At 44.1% G+C, this 18,581-nt stretch overlaps 2 protein-coding genes across 2 annotated transcripts; both read left to right on the forward strand.

Moving 5' to 3' along the window:
- Positions 1–2,588: 2,588 nt before the first annotated feature.
- On the forward strand, positions 2,589–7,110 carry m6pr (mannose-6-phosphate receptor (cation dependent)). Its single transcript, XM_056445159.1, has 7 exons — positions 2,589–2,895; positions 3,719–3,891; positions 4,044–4,213; positions 4,472–4,581; positions 5,088–5,218; positions 5,307–5,433; positions 5,534–7,110. The coding sequence occupies exons 1-7, from the start codon at positions 2,875–2,877 to the stop codon at positions 5,654–5,656; spliced, it is 855 nt and encodes a 284-aa protein (XP_056301134.1). The 5' UTR covers positions 2,589–2,874; the 3' UTR covers positions 5,657–7,110.
- Positions 7,111–7,261: 151 nt separating this feature from the next.
- On the forward strand, positions 7,262–14,139 carry LOC130213468 (unconventional myosin-Ie-like). The gene is made up of 8 exons (XM_056445147.1): positions 7,262–8,168; positions 8,319–8,399; positions 8,954–9,040; positions 9,448–9,534; positions 9,610–9,777; positions 10,091–10,176; positions 10,322–10,403; positions 12,555–14,139. Exons 1-8 carry the CDS (start codon positions 8,040–8,042, stop codon positions 12,981–12,983), a joined length of 1,149 nt encoding a protein of 382 aa, XP_056301122.1. The 5' UTR covers positions 7,262–8,039; the 3' UTR covers positions 12,984–14,139.
- The last annotated feature ends 4,442 nt before the right edge of the window (positions 14,140–18,581 follow it).

The raw sequence follows: 18,581 nt of genomic DNA on the forward strand, positions 1-18,581 counted from the left end.
TGAGGCACAAATAAATAAATGTATAGAAAACAAGCTTTGTGTCATTATGGGATGTGGTTGCAATTGAAACAGGAAACTAGTGAAACGTTTATTCCACTTTTTACCCGTACCTGACTAAAATGTCATTGAGATTTAAAAAATATGCGAATCACATTGTTTTCTAAGAATGTGAATTAAACAATTGACTTTTGAGGTTGAACCCAGCAGTATATGTGTTGTGTACCACAAGTATTAACTTCTTAAATATGTGATTACCACACTGTTTCAGTGACATCAGATGCCATCATTGCCAGCTCATTGGTTATAAAAAAATAAAAGGAATGCAGTGTTACATAACAAACCGACAATAAATTCTATCGTCATGAAGATTAGGATTGTTTGCTTTTGTTAAGAAGTGTTTTCGAGGGGTTTTGAATAAACTTCATGATCATTTTGGAGGCTAGTTTAGTTTAGACTGGTTGACATTAAGAAAAGAGGGACATTAAATCACAACTGTATAAAGTTAAAGATGTACAAGATTTATTATGCTCCAGTCAAGATAGTTCATGTGATAAGGTGACATCATTACCAACAATGCAATAACTAAATAAAGATCATGAATAAAATCAATAGGGAAACAAAGTTCAACAACAATGTTGTAAAAAAGAAAAAGACTTTCAAATGTAAAACTGGAATAAACATATCACACTTCCAAGTGACAAAAAGATGAAAATATGTCGGTTGCCTCATTTAGTCTCATAGACTGTGGCGCTGATAAATTTTAGTGCATTATACTACTGAGAGAAGATTATAATATCGTGTCCACCCAAAAATAAGGGTAGATTAAATATTGGAAACACCTCTGAGTGTCACACAATATAATGTAACAACCCTACGAACAGCCTTCAAAATGACCAAAAAGTTAGATCAACAACAACTCTCTAAAGAAAACTCAACATTATAACCCACGTGGACGTGTGACTGTTGTAGACTGCATTAGTTGTAGCCTGGTGTACCTGATACACTTGTACCTGTGAGTGTTTGTTGATACACTTGTGTAAAATTGATAGTAACGGTATTGGGGGAGCCCTGGAACAGTATAGGCCAAAGTCCAACAACATGATAAGAGTTTTGCATACAGTAGGCTATACCCTGAGAGCCTAATCAAAGTTAATAATGGATCGTATAGTCATGTGAATGTGTTGTTGTTTGTCTGTAATCTTACTGCTTGACCTAACATCGTGTCCAGACATTCATGTGACTTTAGTCCTGATGTTTCCTCTAATGCCAACATGAATTTGTGGTTTTGAGTGACGCTTTTACCAATTTAAAAGATTATTTCGTATTTTATTGTCACCATACATATATTTATATACATAGATGCAATGTGTTCTCTGCCTTTAACCCATCCTTAGGAGCAGTGGGCTACTGTGAAGCGCCCGGGGAGCAACTGGGGGTTCAGTGTCTTGCTCAAGGAAGGACACTTGCCGGACAAGAAACAAAGACTTAGATTAGAAGATGCCATGCACAGCAGCTCTGCATCGCTCCATATAAAGTGGACAAGTACAACTCCAATATGTTGCCCCTTTGTTTTAGATGTGATCGAGAAAAGGGAGCATACTCCACTTGGCACTGCCCTAAACTAAAGAGGTTTTGGAAGGGATATGCAAAACCCATAACTTGGACCCATAACTTTATTTATTAGGTAACTTTACTAAATCCAACCTTAAAAATAGCCATGCGATAAAGCATAAACAGAAATAGAGAGAGCTCAAAACAAATCAGTGTAGCTACTCTGGTGAAATATGGCAAAGAAGTATTGTTGTTTGTATCCATCTCCACTCTGGTGAAGTCAGAAAGGTGTCTTTGTACTAAAAACAAATACTGTATTTGATCTGGAGATGCATCTTATTAAATGATCAAATAATGGTTTGTGCAGCGTTGAAAAAAGCACACAGGGGAAACTGCGGACATGAAACTGCGGACATTTTCTTCTTCGTTTGAGTTTATTGGCGGTTGGCAAACAACACATTTGCGTATTAACGCCACCAACTGGTGTGGAGGGGGACATCTCACCTTTATCATTGAATAAAAAATATTTAATTTAAAAACGGGTTAACATTTTCTCAATAATACAATAGAGTCTCAAATACTTATATAGCATTTAATACCATTTATTTAGTTCTGACTCATGTGACATCTAAACTGTACTGTCATCCTGCTGAGGTTTTAACTGGCTGCCTTGTGTGTTCCTTACATTTGTTGACAGTGATTTGTTCAACTGTTTCCTTCTGGCCACAGCTGTCACATTTACCTCCATCATATGTTTCAACTGTTTAGTCCAGTGTGTTCAAGTCTTGCTGTAACTGTTTCATATTTCCTGTTTCCCTTCCCGCACATCTCACGTCTCCCACTTTCCTTTGGACTCAGTCCAACTATCGTGATTGTCTGTCATCAGACTCACGTTATGTTTGACATACTCACTCAACTGTGCGTCCTCTGGTCAGCTGATGCGGGGTGTTGGGGGGCGTTGAGGGGAGAGGGGAGGGGGACTCCGCTGCAGCTCATTGGTCGCGCTGTGGTCACGTGCGCGCGTCTGTTTAGTTTTACTTCCGCACTCCGCTGCAGCCTTTAGCCCGTTAGCCTCTTGGATATCACTTCACGCAATTTGAAGAAAAGCGCGTATTTTTTAATCCAGGAAAGGAAAAGTGTGAAGCTAACGAGGTTCATTTAAAACCCCGAGTACACACAGGCGTACTTTATTTTATTTACTTAACAGAATAGCAGCTTTATGCTTCCTTAAGTCAACCAGGAAGAGACGTTAGCGCGACGAAGCGCACTACACAACGGGCTACATGTTAAACATCTGTTAAACTGACAAAGAAGTACTCATTAATGATAGAAGAAGTCATGAAGGTAGGTGCACAATGCAGCCTAAAATTGAACTCTCTTCCCAGGGGGGTATTTATAGCTGTTTCCTCTTGACAAGTTATTGCCTCATGCGCAGATGAACATCCAGTTTGCATGCACACGCTTTCATTTATATGGTGTCAAAACTTAATTTCCCAATGACATGATATTTTATATATTCATATGATGATTTATGGTAGCCCACACTTTAAATCGTTTTTGTCTAATAAATGGACAGCTTTACTCCTAGTTGTGTTTGATCAAATGAATGAGCATGTATCCTACCATGTGTATATAGGAGTAATCACCTCTCTTGGTATTTGTAATATATGCACGAAATAAACAAACACTGTTGGTTATTCATTGAATTAAATACCTGGACAATGAAGGTAATGATTCGCATGGATTTAAGAATCATATAAAAATCCAATATTACCATAAAGCAGTCCTGCCCTGTGATTTGCTGATTTGAGATGTCAACAGGATTCGAGCTGCAATGTACGATTATTTTCTGTTCAGATTGAATAATTGTGTTATTAAGTTAAGTTATTTAGTTTAATAACATATATGACGAATAAAGGCATCAATTATTTTGCCATTTTAATTGATAAAATATATCAAAATAGTTGCCTGTCAATTGTCTGAGTAATTTACTATTAAAAAAACAGTCACAGTTATATCTCTTTATATATTTAAATTTGGTCCAACCTTTATTTCTAATGAATAAATAATATGTTTGAGAATTGATACAATGGTGATCGAAGTAATATGTTATTTTATTGTTTAAAGACCAAGACTCAAAACTTTTTTCATGTAACCTATGTGCCAGGTGGTCAGCGGTCCCGGTGGAGGGTCCTTCCTGGTGTGGACCCTGCTGGTTCAGCTGGTCCTGTGTGGGAGTGGGGTCTACACCACTGACCACACCAAAAGCTGTATACTGTTAAACGAGTCGGACTCAGAACGCAAAGTCCTCAATCGACTCGAGCCACTCGCCCATAAGAAGTAAGACGTTAGATTGCTTTTGGATTGTTGTTATCCTGTCTGTCAACAGTCAGCTCTAATTGAAGACGCAAGACAGAAACATTTTGCCTGGTTGTTCACCACGGTCTCACCTTTTATTAATCGTTTCCTGGGATCTGTTCTCACCTCGGCAGCTTTACAGCAGAGACCAAGATTGGAACTGAGAGTTACACATATGTGTTCCAGCTGTGTGGAGATGCAGGAGGTGTTCCTGGAGCTGGGGTTATCCAGTACGATAGCAAGAAAACAGAAACCAAACCAACAGTGATTGGCAGGTACAATGCCACGCAGGCCTTTGGAGGAAGTAAGTCTGCAGAATAAAAGACATGAGACCTAATTTACTCTTTGATTTTGAATGTTAAGCATCTGTGAATTGGAATCTTAGTTTGGAGCATTGTATTGTGTTTTGAGAAAAACTAAGCATAATAAGCCCCAAAATGCTGTAGAAATGTTAACTGTTTAGTTTTTAATTATATCTGAACACGAGATCAAACATTTCCTGAGGTGATCTAGATCACTATTGTGTCTGCGTGTCTATTTTGACACAAAACTGTCCTTGCAGGTGATTGGGTGATGTTGATCTACACAAGTGGCGACACATATGATGCCCACTGTTCCAAGGAAGCGAGGAAAGCCATGATCATGATCTCTTGCAACAAGACAGCGGATTTGGTAAAAGAAACATAGATTTTTGGAAAATAAATGCTCTTTTATTAACGGCCTTCTTCCCAAATACTCTGAGAATACTCACAGACAGTCCTCGCTTAGGAGTGATAAGGAAACTTCTCAGATTAGCTTTGAGGCAGGAAGGGGACTTTTAACCTGGTGAGGAGGTGTGGTTTACCCTGTTATTTGGTGTGATGCATTATTTTAAAGAGGTGTCATTGGTTGATCAAAAGAAAGAAAACCGTTAACTTTACTCCTTGTGATAATGGGCAAAGAATTAACAGCAAAATAATTAGAAATAATGTTGCCTATTCATAGTTTAAATTATATTCAGACATGGTGCCTTTGCATCTGCACACCTGCATTTTATTGAAATAAATGTGTTTATAAAAGTGCCTGTGTTTTTCACACAGTGCAATGCAGGTCTGAACACGAGATGTTTCTCCTGTGTGCCATGGAGTCTTCTTTTCTGAGCGTGGGTTGCCTTGTATTCACCTTTGTCTCACTCCCAGGGCCAGATGAAGGTGGAGCTGGAGGACAGGCAGAGGGTGCAGGACTGTTTCTACCTGTTAGAGCTGGACTCCAGTTCTATGTGTGAAGTCCCTGAGTCCCACATCAGCACTGGCTCCATAATACTCATCATGTGCGTGAATACAGTCGGTCGTGACACAAACGATCTTAACGTTAAGGCACATAAATGATGAGTGATCACAAACCGTCTCTTCTTCCAGTGCTTTCTGTTTTCTGGCTGTTTATTTCATCGGCGGTTTCCTCTACCAACGACTGATTGTTGGAGCCAAGGGGATGGAGCAATTCCCAAATTATGCTTTTTGGGTGGAAGTTGGCAATATGTCAGCGGTAAGCCTACAGCATTTGATCCATAACATCATTAAAATATGTTTTATTTTTTATATAATATATAACAAACTCCCCCCCCCCTCCTATCTCTCTCTTAAAGGATGGATGTGACTTTGTGTGTCGGTCACAGAATCGTGAGGATGCCCGGGCTTACAGGGGAGTGGCCACAGAACCGTTAGAAGAGGAGCCAGAGGAGAGAGATGACCACTTACTACCTATGTGACCTCCATACGTCAGAAATGAGACAGAAATGTTCACTGTGTGACAGTTTACTCTTTCACAAGCGGCAGGTTGCTTTTAGACACAAGTCTTGTTTTTCCTGTGCTGGTTCAGTGTATTCCAGACTTGTGCCTAGAGCGACTCCCGTGTGACCTGTTTGTCTCTTATGCGCATGCTCCTCACAGGGCTGACAGGCCAGTCTCCTCTTCCCACCCCATGCATTTCATTCAGCTGTTTGATGTCAAACAGATGAGTGATTTATCTGATATTAAAGAGTGACTTTTCTTTCATGGAAATCTGGCACAAAAGGGAGAAGTTAGGATTTTGGATTTCAACCTGATTTCAACTTAGTCATATTGCTCACCTTTTTTTCTGCTAGCTTGTTGTTGATGGTTGTTTGAATTTGTTGCTGAAATCAGTTTTTTCTAGGTTCTGGTTGTGCACTGACAGTTGCAGGTTACAAAACACACAAGTGCTTTTGCTTGTGTAATTTGGCTTTAATCCGTTTGTTTTTTGTGTTTTTGAAAGTGAAAGAAGTAATGTGAGATTGTAAATGTATAATTATTAGTTATGTGACTACTTGCAGCCTTGCTACACAAATAGCTATTGGATTTTTGAATTGGCATTTTCCTTTCTCACACTTCATGGGGAAGAAAAATTAAATCTGATCTCAACCATTATATATTACATGTTTATCTTAAAGGTCAAAAATGCTGATAAATGAATGTGCTGAACTTACAAATTTGGTGTCTGAAGCGAAGTATTCAACTCAAATTCACAGTATTATGCTATTCATTATATATATGGTATGTACTTCCATATAATACATTGAAATTCACAGCAAAAGACTAATATCCATGATCACAAAACTATTTAATAATGAATATTATTGTGGGTAAACTCTGGTCTGGATGCCTACATTATACAACGTACCCAATCACTAGATGCTCACACACACACAAACACACACACACACACACACACACTCTCTCTCTCTCTGTTATCGGAGAACAGTCGACTATCTTCTGTCCAAATATTGAGACCACTTCATGCTTGATGCTTTGCATTAGGAGGATAGAGCTGCAAGGAAATAACTTAAGTTTCTATACACCTATGTTAATATAGTTTAACTAAAAATGTTACAGCTCAAACAATATAAATTATGATAGAAGTTATATTTTTTGAAATTTCAATTGATTTATTCTAAATATTACAGCCGGATTTTTTTACTTTGATGGTAAAAAGATCCTCTGAACATTTAGTTGCAGATCAAGTTACATTATTGGTGTGAGCACTTGCGTTTGTTTTGGTTTGTTTTCATCTTTGCCTTTTGTGTTTATTAAGAATCAGCCTCTAGATTAAATATAGTGATAACGTGTTTGTTTCAAAAAGGATTTCAAGCCACAAATGTTTTTGATTCTTTTCTGATTCCATAAACAAATAAAATATGAAGTGTTAGCTGATGCCATACTGAGTGTTTCCGGTGTGTCGTCACAGATCGATCACGGGAGCAGCCGCGCGCTTCTGACGCTGCTGTGGACTCGGTTGCCGTGGCAACAATCTGAAGTGACGACACGAAGGAGATACGGAAGTAAAACAGAGAACCAACTGAATTCATTCTTTAAATAAGAAATCTAACGTGAGTTGTAGTCTCATAACAACGTCCGTATCCTAAATGCGATTCAAACCACAGAAGAAAAAAGTAGACCACAATGCAACGCGACAACTTTCCAGCAAATGGGCGGAGCCGTGCGTCGCTCGGCCAATCAGAACGTGGCGGGAGTTTTTTCAAACTTTTGACCGGAAAAGCTCGGAGCTCGGAGACAGAACCGGAGACAGAAACGGAGACAGAACCGCGTTCACGCGTTTCTACGGTGTGACGTCCCGAGAGAGAGAGACTTCGGGCCGGTTCTCTTCACCGAGCGGAGCGATACCGAGTCGGTTCAGCCGGAGGACGAAGACACAGAGTCTACAGAGTACACGGAGTATACAGATTCTACAGAGTACACGGAGTATACAGAGTCCACAGAGTACACAGAGTGTACAGAGTACACAGAGTGTACACGGAGTATACAGAGTACAGAGTATACCTCAACCTCACTTGTCTTCCTGTCTCCCTGCTTGTCTTCCTGTCTCCCTCCCTGTCTCCCTGCTTGTCTCCCTGCTTGTCTCCCTGCTTGTCTTCCTGTCTCCCTCCCTGTCTTCCTGTCTCCCTCCCTATCTCCCTCCATTTCTTCCTGTCTCCCTGCTTGTCTTCCTGTCTCCCTCCCTGTCTTCCTGTCTCCCTGCTTGTCTCCCTGTCTCCCTGCCTGTCTCCAGTCCTGGCCTTCCCCTCCTTCCTGCTCGGCGTCCCTCAGGACGGCCTCTGCAGTAAACTGACCAGCAGGATGATTGACAGCAAGTGGGGAGGGAAGAGCGAGTCCATCGCCGTGACGATGAGCACGGAGCAGGCCTGTTTCTCCAGAGACGCCCTGTCCAAGGCCCTGTACACCCGTCTGTTCGACTTCCTAGTGGACGTAGGTCACTTCCTCACTTCCTACTAACTACTTCATCACTTCCTGCTTCATCGCTTCCTCACTTCCTACTTCATCACTTCCTACTTCATCACTTCCTACCACCCTACTTCCTGTTCATGTTGTACTCGTGTTGTGTGTGTGTGTGTGTAGTGTGTAAATAAAGCCATCCAGAAGGACCAGGAGGATTTCAACATCGGAGTCCTCGATATCTACGGCTTTGAGATCTTCCAGGTAAAAACACACTTGTGTCCTTGTGTACTTGTGTCCTTGTTTACTTGTGTCCTTTCTTACTTGTGTACTTGTGTCCTTGTTTACTTGTGTACTCGTGCCCTTGTGTCCTTGTTTACTCGTGTCCTTGTTTACTTGTGTCCTTGTTTACTTGTGTCCTTGTGTACTTGTGTCCTTGTTTACTTGTGTACTCGTGTCCTTGTTTACTTGTGTACTCGTGTCCTTGTGTACTTGTGTCCTTGTTTACTCGTGTCCTTGTGTACTCGTGTCCTTGTTTACTTGTGTACTCGTGTCCTTGTTTACTTGTGTACTCGTGTCCTCGTGCCCCTGTGTCCTTGTTTACTCGTGTCCTTGTTTACTTGTGTCCTTTCTTACTTGTGTACTCGTGTCCTTGTTTACTTGTGTCCTCGTGTCCTTGTTTACTTGTGTACTCGTGTCCTTGTGTCCTTGTTTACTTGTGTACTCGTGTCCTTGTGTACTTGTGTACTCGTGTCCTTGTTTACGTGTGTACTCGTGTCCTTGTGTACTTGTGTCCTTGTTTACTCGTGTACTTTCAGAGAAACGGCTTCGAGCAGTTCTGCATCAACTTTGTGAACGAGAAGCTGCAGCAGATCTTTATCGAGCTCACGCTGAAGGCCGAACAGGTGAGGAGCCATGACATCATCACACCATGACGTCGCCGAATCAAGATGTCATGACATCATCACACCATGACGTCATCGCACCATGACGTCACCAAATCAAGATGTCATGACATCATCACACCATGACGTCACCGAATCAAGATGTCATGACATCATCACACCATGACGTCATCGCACCATGACGTCACCGAATCAAGATGTCATGACATCATCACACCATGACGTCACCGAATGAAGATGTCATTACATCATGACGTCATGATGTAATGTCATGGTGCGATGACGTCACTCTGTCATGACGTCATCGCACCATGACATCGTGGCGTCAGCCCCTCTCCCTCTTATTGAGCCGTACTGCTCACTGAGGAGTGGGTCCATGTCCACACTGAGACGCTCTGTCTCTGCAGGATGAGTACGTGCAGGAGGGGATCCAGTGGACCCCCATCGAGTACTTCAACAACAAGGTGGTCTGTGACCTCATCGAGTCCAAACTGGTGAGTCAACCAATCGGGCTCCTCTCTTCGTGGAGTTAAAGGAGTGAACATGGCTCTGGTTGTGACGTTTCCCAGAATCCCGTTGGGTTGATGAGCGTCCTGGATGACGTGTGCGCCACGATGCACGCCAAGGGGGAGGGGGCGGACCAGACGCTGCTGCAGAAGCTGCAGGGCCAGATGGGCTCGCACGAGCACTTCAGCAGCTGGAGCCAGGGCTTCATCATCCACCACTACGCTGGCAAGGTGTGTGTGTGTGTGTGTGTGTGTTGAATAAACCCATTTCACTGTGTTCCTGATGAAGAGTTTTTTAAATGTGAAGATGTCGGCCATGTTATCTGTAGTTTGATTAGAGGTTTTCTATAGAGACGAGTTTCGGTTGCTGCTCTCGACATTCCTCGCGATGGCACGAAACGTGCACTAAAGGAACGCACCACTGTTTTTGTTTATCAGTAGTTTAACGAATCTTGAAATGCTGATGCGTTCAAGTGCCTTTTTTTAGTTTGCATGTCTGTGGTTATAATATAGAAGTGTGTGTTAACTCCGTCTGTCTGTCCAGGTGTCGTATGACGTCAGCGGTTTCTGTGAGAGGAAAAGAGACGTGTTGTTCAATGACATCATCGAGCTGATGCAGAGCAGCGAGTTGTAAGTCTTCACAAATACCCACAATCCTTTGCACAGCAGAAACCTGAGCAAGAGGGTCAGAGGTCAGGGTTCCATGCTCTGAAGAAGTAGTTTGGCTTAAGTGGGTGTGTCTGATGACCTCATGATGTGGTGTGTTTGTGCTCAGTCCGTTCATCAGAGCTCTGTTCACTGAGAACCTGGAGGCAGAGAAGAGAGGCCGTCCGTCCACCGCCAGCACCAAGATCAAGGTGAGTCTCCCCCAGCGCCTCAGGGCCAACACGTAGACCCCCCCCCCTTTAGAAACAATCCACCAGTCTGGTCCAGACCCTGATGAAGTGCCCCACCTCTTTTAGAAACAATCCACCACTGTGTCTAGTGACCTGTGTCTAGTGACCTGTGTCTAGTGACCTGTCTCTAGTGACCTGTGTCTAGTGACCTGTCTCTAGTGACCTGTGTCTAGTGACCTGTGTCTGCTGACCTGTGTCTAGTGACCTGTCTCTAGTGACCTGTGTCTAGTGACCTGTGTCTAGTGACCTGTGTCTGGTGACCTGTGTCTGGTGACCTGTGTCTAGTGACCTGTCTCTAGTGACCTGTGTCTAGTGACCTGTGTCTGGTGACCTGTGTCTAGTGACCTGTCTCTAGTGACCTGTCTCTAGTGACCTGTGTCTAGTGACCTGTCTCTAGTGACCTGTCTCTAGTGACCTGTCTCTAGTGACCTGTCTCTAGTGACCTGTGTCTAGTGACCTGTGTCTAGTGACCTGTCTCTAGTGACCCATCTCTAGTGACCCGTGTCTAGTGACCTGTGTCTCGTGACCTGTGTCTAGTGACCTGTGTCTAGTGACCTGTGTCTCGTGACCTGTGTCTCGTGACCTGTGTCTAGTGACCTGTGTCTAGTGACCTGTGTCTAGTGACCTGTCTCTAGTGACCTGTGTCTCGTGACCTGCGTCTAGTGACCTGCGTCTAGTGACCTGCGTCTAGTGACCTGCGTCTATTGACCTGCGTCTAGTGACCTGTGTCTAGTGACCTGTGTCTCGTGACCTGCGTCTAGTGACCTGCGTCTGGTGACCTGCGTCTAGTGACCTGTGTCTCGTGACCTGCGTCTAGTGACCTGCGTCTAGTGACCTGCGTCTAGTGACCCGTGTCTAGTGACCCGTGTCTAGTGACCCGTGTCTAGTGACCCGTGTCTAGTGACCCGTCTCTAGTGACCCGTCTCTAGTGACCCGTGTCTAGTGACCCGTCTCTAGTGACCCGTGTCTAGTGACCCGTGTCTAGTGACCCGTCTCTAGTGACCCGTGTCTAGTGACCCGTGTCTAGTGACCCGTCTCTAGTGACCCGTCTCTAGTGACCCGTCTCTGGTGACCTGTCTCTAGTGACCTGTGTCTAGTGACCTGTCTCTAGTGACCTGTGTCTGGTGACCTGTGTCTGGTGACCTGTGTGTACCCCATGTGACCAGCCATCGGGTTATAGTGAGCCGCCTGAAAAATAATTTCCCGGCGGCTCTTCGGCACCAGCAACTGGGTGCTTTCCTGCCTTGTGTGAGTGTCACGACTCACTCTGTACAGTCTGTCCCTGATCAATGTGAAGTGCGGATATGTCTGCGCTGCGTCAGGGCGCACCAGCTGACCATCAATTCGTATCACTTGGTCAAAGGCTGAGCGTAGAGTATCGTCCCGAGACTGCTCGAGTGGAAAATCTTCCATGGAGTGAAACTCGGGAGCCGGGGGAGTCTCCATCGGAGGCTCCGCTGGTTCCCCCTCCCCGTCTGCAGTGTCGGACAACCTCGCGTCACCGCTGAGCACGGCGCACACACCGCATGACCCTGTCTGCCGTGAACACACCCCCGCAGCCTTCCCCATTAACTTATCAAAGCCCGGCCAATCGGTTCCCAAGATTACGGGGTGCGTAAGGCGGGAGCTAACCGCGACCTTCACGTTATGCTTTTTCCCCCCGTGTCTAATTTCCGCTGACACTATGGGATACTCGTGAATGTCCCCATGCACACACCTTATCTTCACCCACAATGCCTCCACCAATGCCCCTGGTCGAACCAGGTTCTGGTGGATCATAGACTGTGTACAGCCAGAATCCACCATTGCCTGATGTATACCCCCCTGGATTCTTACCGGTACGCGGTATGTCGCTCCCGGACCTGGGGAGGGTGTTGGAGAGCCGGCAACCCGGATCACCTGGCCCACCTCCATCCGCGGACACTCCCACCAGACATGTCCGGGCTGCCTGCACCGCCAACACTCCTGCCCTGGTGTTTGAGGGACTACCTGTGGGTTGGGAAGGGTGCCGGTGTTTGCTGGGGCCGGTATGGGTCGCGTCCGTGGCTGCGTCGGCCTTGCCGGAGCTAATGCGCTGTCGCTGTCCACCTGCCCGCCGGGGTGCACCGCCAGGTGGTCCTCCGCCAGTGTGATGGCGGCCTCCAGCGACGTGGGGCTGTGACAGCGGACCCACTCTGCTGTTCCGGTCGGCAGCCCCTCCATGAACCGCTCCACGACGACCTTCTCCACCGCCGCCTGCGCCCCTCCTGTGCTCCCGGGCTGCAGCCACCTCGTCGCGGCGTCCCTCAGCCATTGCGCGTATGCAAACGGCCGGTCGTCGGGCCCCATCGTGGCCTCGCGAAACCTCCGCCGGTGATCCTCCGGAGTCAGACCCAGCCGATCCATCACCGCCTTTCGTACGTCCACGTACCTGTGGCGTGCTGCTGGGGGAAGCCCCAGGGCCGCAGTCTGCGCCTCCCCTGTGAGCAGAGGTGGGCCGTCAGGGCCAGCAAGGCCTTCTCTGCTGGCCTAAACATCATCAGAATATATATTTTGTTCTAAATATATTTCCCCACAAATATGTATTCAATTATTTCCCAGAGTAAGAGTTATTCTCTTAATTTCATAGCGTTCCTCTTGGTTGCACTGCTTCCAGCCCCAGGTTGAGATTTGGAGGGCTGGTCTTTATGTTAGATCTTTTATCCAATCATATTCAGCCATCGTGTGTTGCCAGGGGGCTAACATCTGCCCTTAGGCCTGCAGAATCAACATTGCGGGTGCTGGTAGCTTAAAGTGAATGGGAATGAAAATTTCGTGTCAACCAATCAGCTTTAGAGTTGGCTCCTGAAGGCCTGCTGGCCCCGGAACCGGCACAGGAGCAGCTAGCAGGCGGAGGGCGTGCACGTCTTTTGATTGGATTACCAATATTGAGAGGCGGGGCCTATGGGCAGGTAGATGCAGAACCTCAGAACTAGGAAACTGAATTTGATAAACGAATTAATTCGCGTCCTACTAAGCTGTTTTTTCAACCCACAATGGCGGAAGGAGGAGAAGATATCGATTTGGTCGAGGATATAATTATAACGCCATTCTCAAGACAAACTTTAAGACCGACGCCAACACAGGCGGAACAGGGGCTCACTCGCTTGCCACTTTCAAAGTTCCAACTACGAGCGCTACCAATGGCTCAGGCTCCGAGAAGCTCTGCTCCCCGGACTGCTGGGAATGCCTATTATTTGCAAGTGATCGATTTGGTGTTTGGAGCCACACTGGCTTTGCAAACTTGAGTTGTCTAACCAAGGCAGCAACGAGACACCAAAGTGAGGCTCGGCACCTGCAAGCAACGGTGCTTTGAAAACTTTTGTGGACACCCGAGCGGATCTACAGATCAACGAACAAGCGAGCAGGGCAGCGGAGCTGCACAATGAAAAGGTGAAGAAAAATAGGGAAATATTGAAAAGACTCATTAATTGTGTCATATGTTTGGGTAAACAGGAACTTTCATCTTCATCATCACGGTGAAACTGCTCTGGGTGAGAATGCGCTGTTTAGTGAACACTGTAAAAAAAAGTCTGACTTAAAGTTTAAAGTTTGTGGACCAGAAATGGATAGAAGAATATTAATATAACTCCGTTGCACTCGATTATGTTCTTGCCTATTAGTTGAACTGTACTGTATTGTACTCTTCCCCTGCAATTCTCTGAATAAAAATGTCAATGTCAAGGTGACGCAACGCCTGGTTATACTGCGTCTGTCTAACTGTATCGTGTCTAGAGCCATGGCATCATAATGATGGTAATGAGAGGTGGATTAATTTGGGTGGGACTGTGTAGGACCTCACTGAAGGCCCAGGCCCCAGGCCCACGGCACGCCACTGCCTGTGAGTAGGGGCAGGAGGCGAATCGCCCACTCCCCCGCTGGCCAGCCGCATGCCTCCGCCACCGTCTCAAAAGTCTCCAGGAACGACTGCGCGTCATCCCCCACCGTCAGTTTTTGGAGCGCCACCCCCGCCAAGGGGAGAGGGATCTGTGTGGCCGCAGCCGTCTGGGCGGCGAGCAGTTGCAGGGCGCGAGTCTGCTCCTCTGCCTGGGCCAGGAGCTTCCCCAGTGTCTGCCGGCCTGCCTCCGCCTGGTCCTGCAGCATTGCTGCCATCCCCTCCAGCATCTGCCCCAGCTGAATCCATGGCTGGGTTGGCTGATCTGGGTGCTGCTGGCTGCTCTCCATGTGCTTTGTTTAAATAAAAAAAAGAAGGGCTCCACGTTTGGCTCCAATGTGACAGGTGTGTAGCCATCACCAGTAGGTTTCCCCCCCCCCCCTAAGCACCAATAAGGACTGAGCAGCCAGAGGGATAGTTGGTAATCAAGTTTATTCTGACCGCAGACTGTCTCTGCTCTCCACACTCCCGATCTTCCTCCTGTCCAGCTCCTTTATGGAGACAGACTCAGACACACAACCACAGATCGTCATCAGCTGGACTGATTACCAATCAGACCAGCTGATGACCATCAGACACCGTTCCCTGAACCACACCCCCGCTCCACCCACTCTGCAGCCGAGCCTACACCCCCCCCCCCCCCCCCCCTCCGCTGCCACAGGATCCTTGCAATGGCTAAGATATGTTGTTTTTTCTAAAATAGTGGCTGTGGGGTAAAGTGAGACAAATGTTATGGGGTAAAGTGAGACAGTTTACCCCAAGTTAAGTTTAGTCTTAAAGATATTTGAGTGTAATATTACATTAATTATGTTGTATTTGTAATATCATAAACATTGTAGAAAAGCCATCATGCCAAGAAACTACACCAGGAAGACAACATGGGGCCAAACACCCCTTGCAGAGATGGAGAGTGCAGCCGCTGAGGTCATGCAAGGACATGCACTACCGTTCAAAAGTTTGAGGTCACTTAGAAATGTCTTTATTTTTCAAAGAAAAGCACTGTTATTTCAATAAAGATAACATTAATCAAAAATACACACTATACATTGTTAATGTGGTAAATGACTATTCAAGGTGGAAACGTCTGGTTTCTAATGAAATGTCTCCAGAGGTGTATAGAGGCCCATTTCCATCAACTATCACTCCAGTGTTCGAATGGTACATTTGCTAATCGCCTTAGAAGACTAATATCTGATTAGAAAACCCTGTGACATGTTAGCACAGCTGAAAACAGTTATGCTGGTGATATAAGCTATACAATTGGCTTTCCTTACTACTTCAAATATTAATCATTATTTCTAACCTTGTCAATGTCTTGATTATATGTTCTATGAAATGTTCAATTCATTTATAAATAAAAGTGAGTTTTCATGGAAGACACGAAATTGTCTGGATGACCCCAAACTTTTGAACGGTAGTGTAAGTCCTTAAGAAAAGCTGGAAGGGATAGAAATATTGACAAGACAACCCTCGAAAGATTTATAAAGAAAAATAGAAAGGGGAAGTAAAATCAGTATCCTGGGGTGCAGTAGCTGAGGCAAAGAGAATATTTACAGATGAGATGGAGGAGGATCAAACACTTGAAACAACTAGCTGACCAGTTCCATGGCCTTGCTCCAGTTGATTGCCGTGAACTGGCATATGAGTTCTAATCTAACTGGTTCTATCTGTTATTTGATTGTTAATTAAAACATTTTGCATTATATTTTGTTGGAGCTATAGGATTTTGTTCGGAGTTACTTTCAAGTGTTTAAATAAATGTGCTTAATTGATCTTAATCTCCATGATTCTATTACTAGTCCGATATTAGTTTTGGAATGTGTAGTTGTCAATCTAGCTGTCAGGATTGTAACTATTACAACATGTGTTGTTATGGTAGTTTTAAAATGGAAAAGGTAAGTGGATCACTTTACCCCCTTGACTTCTCAGGTCTGTCTCACTTTACCCCTAAGCTGGGGTAAAGTGAGACACAAGACCACTTTTTTTGAAACAATCATATTTTCACTGCCCTTTGTCCAAAAGACATTCTGATAACGTACATTGCTAGGTAACATCCTGAATTAATGGGAAATGTGTACGTTTTACTGATATCTCATTTAAGCTCGCCTAGAGGGGAGCAAATGTAAAAAGTGTATCACATTACCCCGCTCTCCCCTACATTCAAAAATCTCACGTGCATTGTTTTCCTTCTCTCCATTGTTCTCCTTGAAGCCCCGGCTGCAGGTCTTTTCTCTTCAGTAAACAGCTATAGTTTTGAGGAGCTTGATACCTGAAGGCTCTGGTTCCCATCCTACTTTTTAAGACTAGGAACCACGAGTAGCCTCGCATTTAGTCATTACTTTACTTTCTTACTTACAGTGTTACATATCTCCCTGTGTGTGTTTAAGAAAAGATTAATAATAAATGAATAGTTAACACAGGTCATTTGGATCATGGAGGTCTGGATCGTGGTCCATGCCGACTACCAACTAGTCATACACTCTGTCATATTCATTGATTGTGTTGTTACTGTGTTTTGATTGATGTGTGTCATGATTCCTTCTGGTCACATGACGTCTATTGTTCTGTCCATCCTGGAGAGGGATCCTCCTCTGTTGCTCTCCTGAAGGTTTCTTCCCTTTTTTCCATGTGAAGGTTTTTTTAATAGTTTTTCCTGATCCGATGTGAGGTCAAAGGTCAGGGATGTCTGTGTACAGATTGTAAAGCACTCTGAGGGCTAAACAAATAAACTGAATTGAATTGAATTCTAGAACTCAGACATGGCCTCAAAGACTGAACTACTTTGGAGGATTTAAAATTACTTAAGTATAAATCAATAAATGTATGAATAATTATAGGAATAAATAAATAAATGCTTTAAAAAATGTATAAATAGATAAATAAATACAGGAATAAATAAATAAATGCTTAAATAAATGAATAAATAAATGCTTAAATAAATGTATGAATAATACAGGAATAAATCAATATAAATTATACCTCAACAAGACATCATTAAATAAATATATTTCTACATTTCGGTATTTCTTCATTTATTTATGTGTCCACAACGTATTTCTTCATTTATTTATGCGAGACATTTACGTGTCCTTATATGCAAATGAGCTGGGGCGGTCCGAACCTCTGTCTAAAGCATGATTGGTCACAGGAGTGTGATGCACCTGGTGTGTTGTGCTCCCCTACTTCTGCCTGGCACATGAAGCTGAAGTTGGCTCGCTCAGCTCACCGTTAGCAGAAGTTAGCCTAGACAGCTTTCTGACTTCAGCCGTTTATCAATTCCAAGTACACTGAGTACAGACTCGTGTTTTCTTGGAGTCTGATCTTGGGAGTCTGGTCTTGGGAGTCCAGACTCTCGAGGACGCAGGACGGTCTTTCTGGTCTTGTGACGTCACCACATCAACTGTTCTTGCTCATGAATTTACTCCAATTATTCACTGTAAAATACTTTACAGTGGAGTAGAATGTGTTGCGGTGTTCACTGTTGTTTGGCGTAGGCTACGAATAAACGGTAATAACGATACAACGTCTCGTAGCTTTTCTGACCCAGGGTCGCTACAATATGAAGTTATGAATCTTAACCCTCAGTCAAATTGACGTAACGTTATATTTTAATTAATAATAAACTCTTTGTGCTCGTTAGATCCTCCAAAACCTAATTATATCTCAGCGGAGTATTTTAAAAAGTCCTGCCGAGATCAGGCTGCTCTCGGCGGCCACACAGCGCGCTGACCGCCCGGCGCTGCGGACTCACTGAACGAGCAGAACCTCAAATCTCCGTCGCATATCCTTTTTAGGCTGAATCTCGATAAACCGACCACAAATGTGATGCTTAAACTACTAACGTCTCGACTGAAAACCTCCTTAAATCACATTCCGTGACTCAACAACAGTAGTATTTAGAATGTACAGACAAGAACGCATAATAAATGCTGTTTATCTCCAGGTCCAAGTGCTAGGGATCGATTGCTTATGTCACACATAAATAAATGAAGAATTACGTGTGGTCGGTGTGGACACATAAATAGAGATATAAATAAATGAAGTAATACAGAAATGTAGAAATATATTTATTTAATGATGTCCTGTTGAGTTATAACTTATATTTATTCATTCCTGTATTTATACATGTATTTAAGCATTTATACATTTATTTAAGCATTTATTTATTTATTTATTCCTGTATCTATTTATTTATACATTTATTTAAGCATTTATTTATTTTTGTA

Source organism: Pseudoliparis swirei, chromosome 22 (assembly GCF_029220125.1).
Source record: "Pseudoliparis swirei isolate HS2019 ecotype Mariana Trench chromosome 22, NWPU_hadal_v1, whole genome shotgun sequence".
Classification (NCBI taxonomy): Eukaryota; Metazoa; Chordata; class Actinopteri; order Perciformes; family Liparidae; genus Pseudoliparis; species Pseudoliparis swirei.

Bases quoted from the DNA above. Each gene is read 5' to 3' on its own strand.
- m6pr (XM_056445159.1), top strand. From the start codon at position 2,875: ATGATAGAAGAAGTCATGAAG. The intron at 4,214-4,471 runs GTAAGTCTGCAG...CTGTCCTTGCAG, and splicing joins CACGCAGGCCTTTGGAGGAA to GTGATTGGGTGATGTTGATC. The intron at 4,582-5,087 runs GTAAAAGAAACA...TCTCACTCCCAG, and splicing joins GCAACAAGACAGCGGATTTG to GGCCAGATGAAGGTGGAGCT.
- LOC130213468 (XM_056445147.1), top strand. From the start codon at position 8,040: ATGATTGACAGCAAGTGGGGAGGGAAGAGCGAGTCCATCGCCGTGACG. The intron at 9,535-9,609 runs GTGAGTCAACCA...GACGTTTCCCAG, and splicing joins ACCTCATCGAGTCCAAACTG to AATCCCGTTGGGTTGATGAG. The intron at 9,778-10,090 runs GTGTGTGTGTGT...CTGTCTGTCCAG, and splicing joins TCCACCACTACGCTGGCAAG to GTGTCGTATGACGTCAGCGG.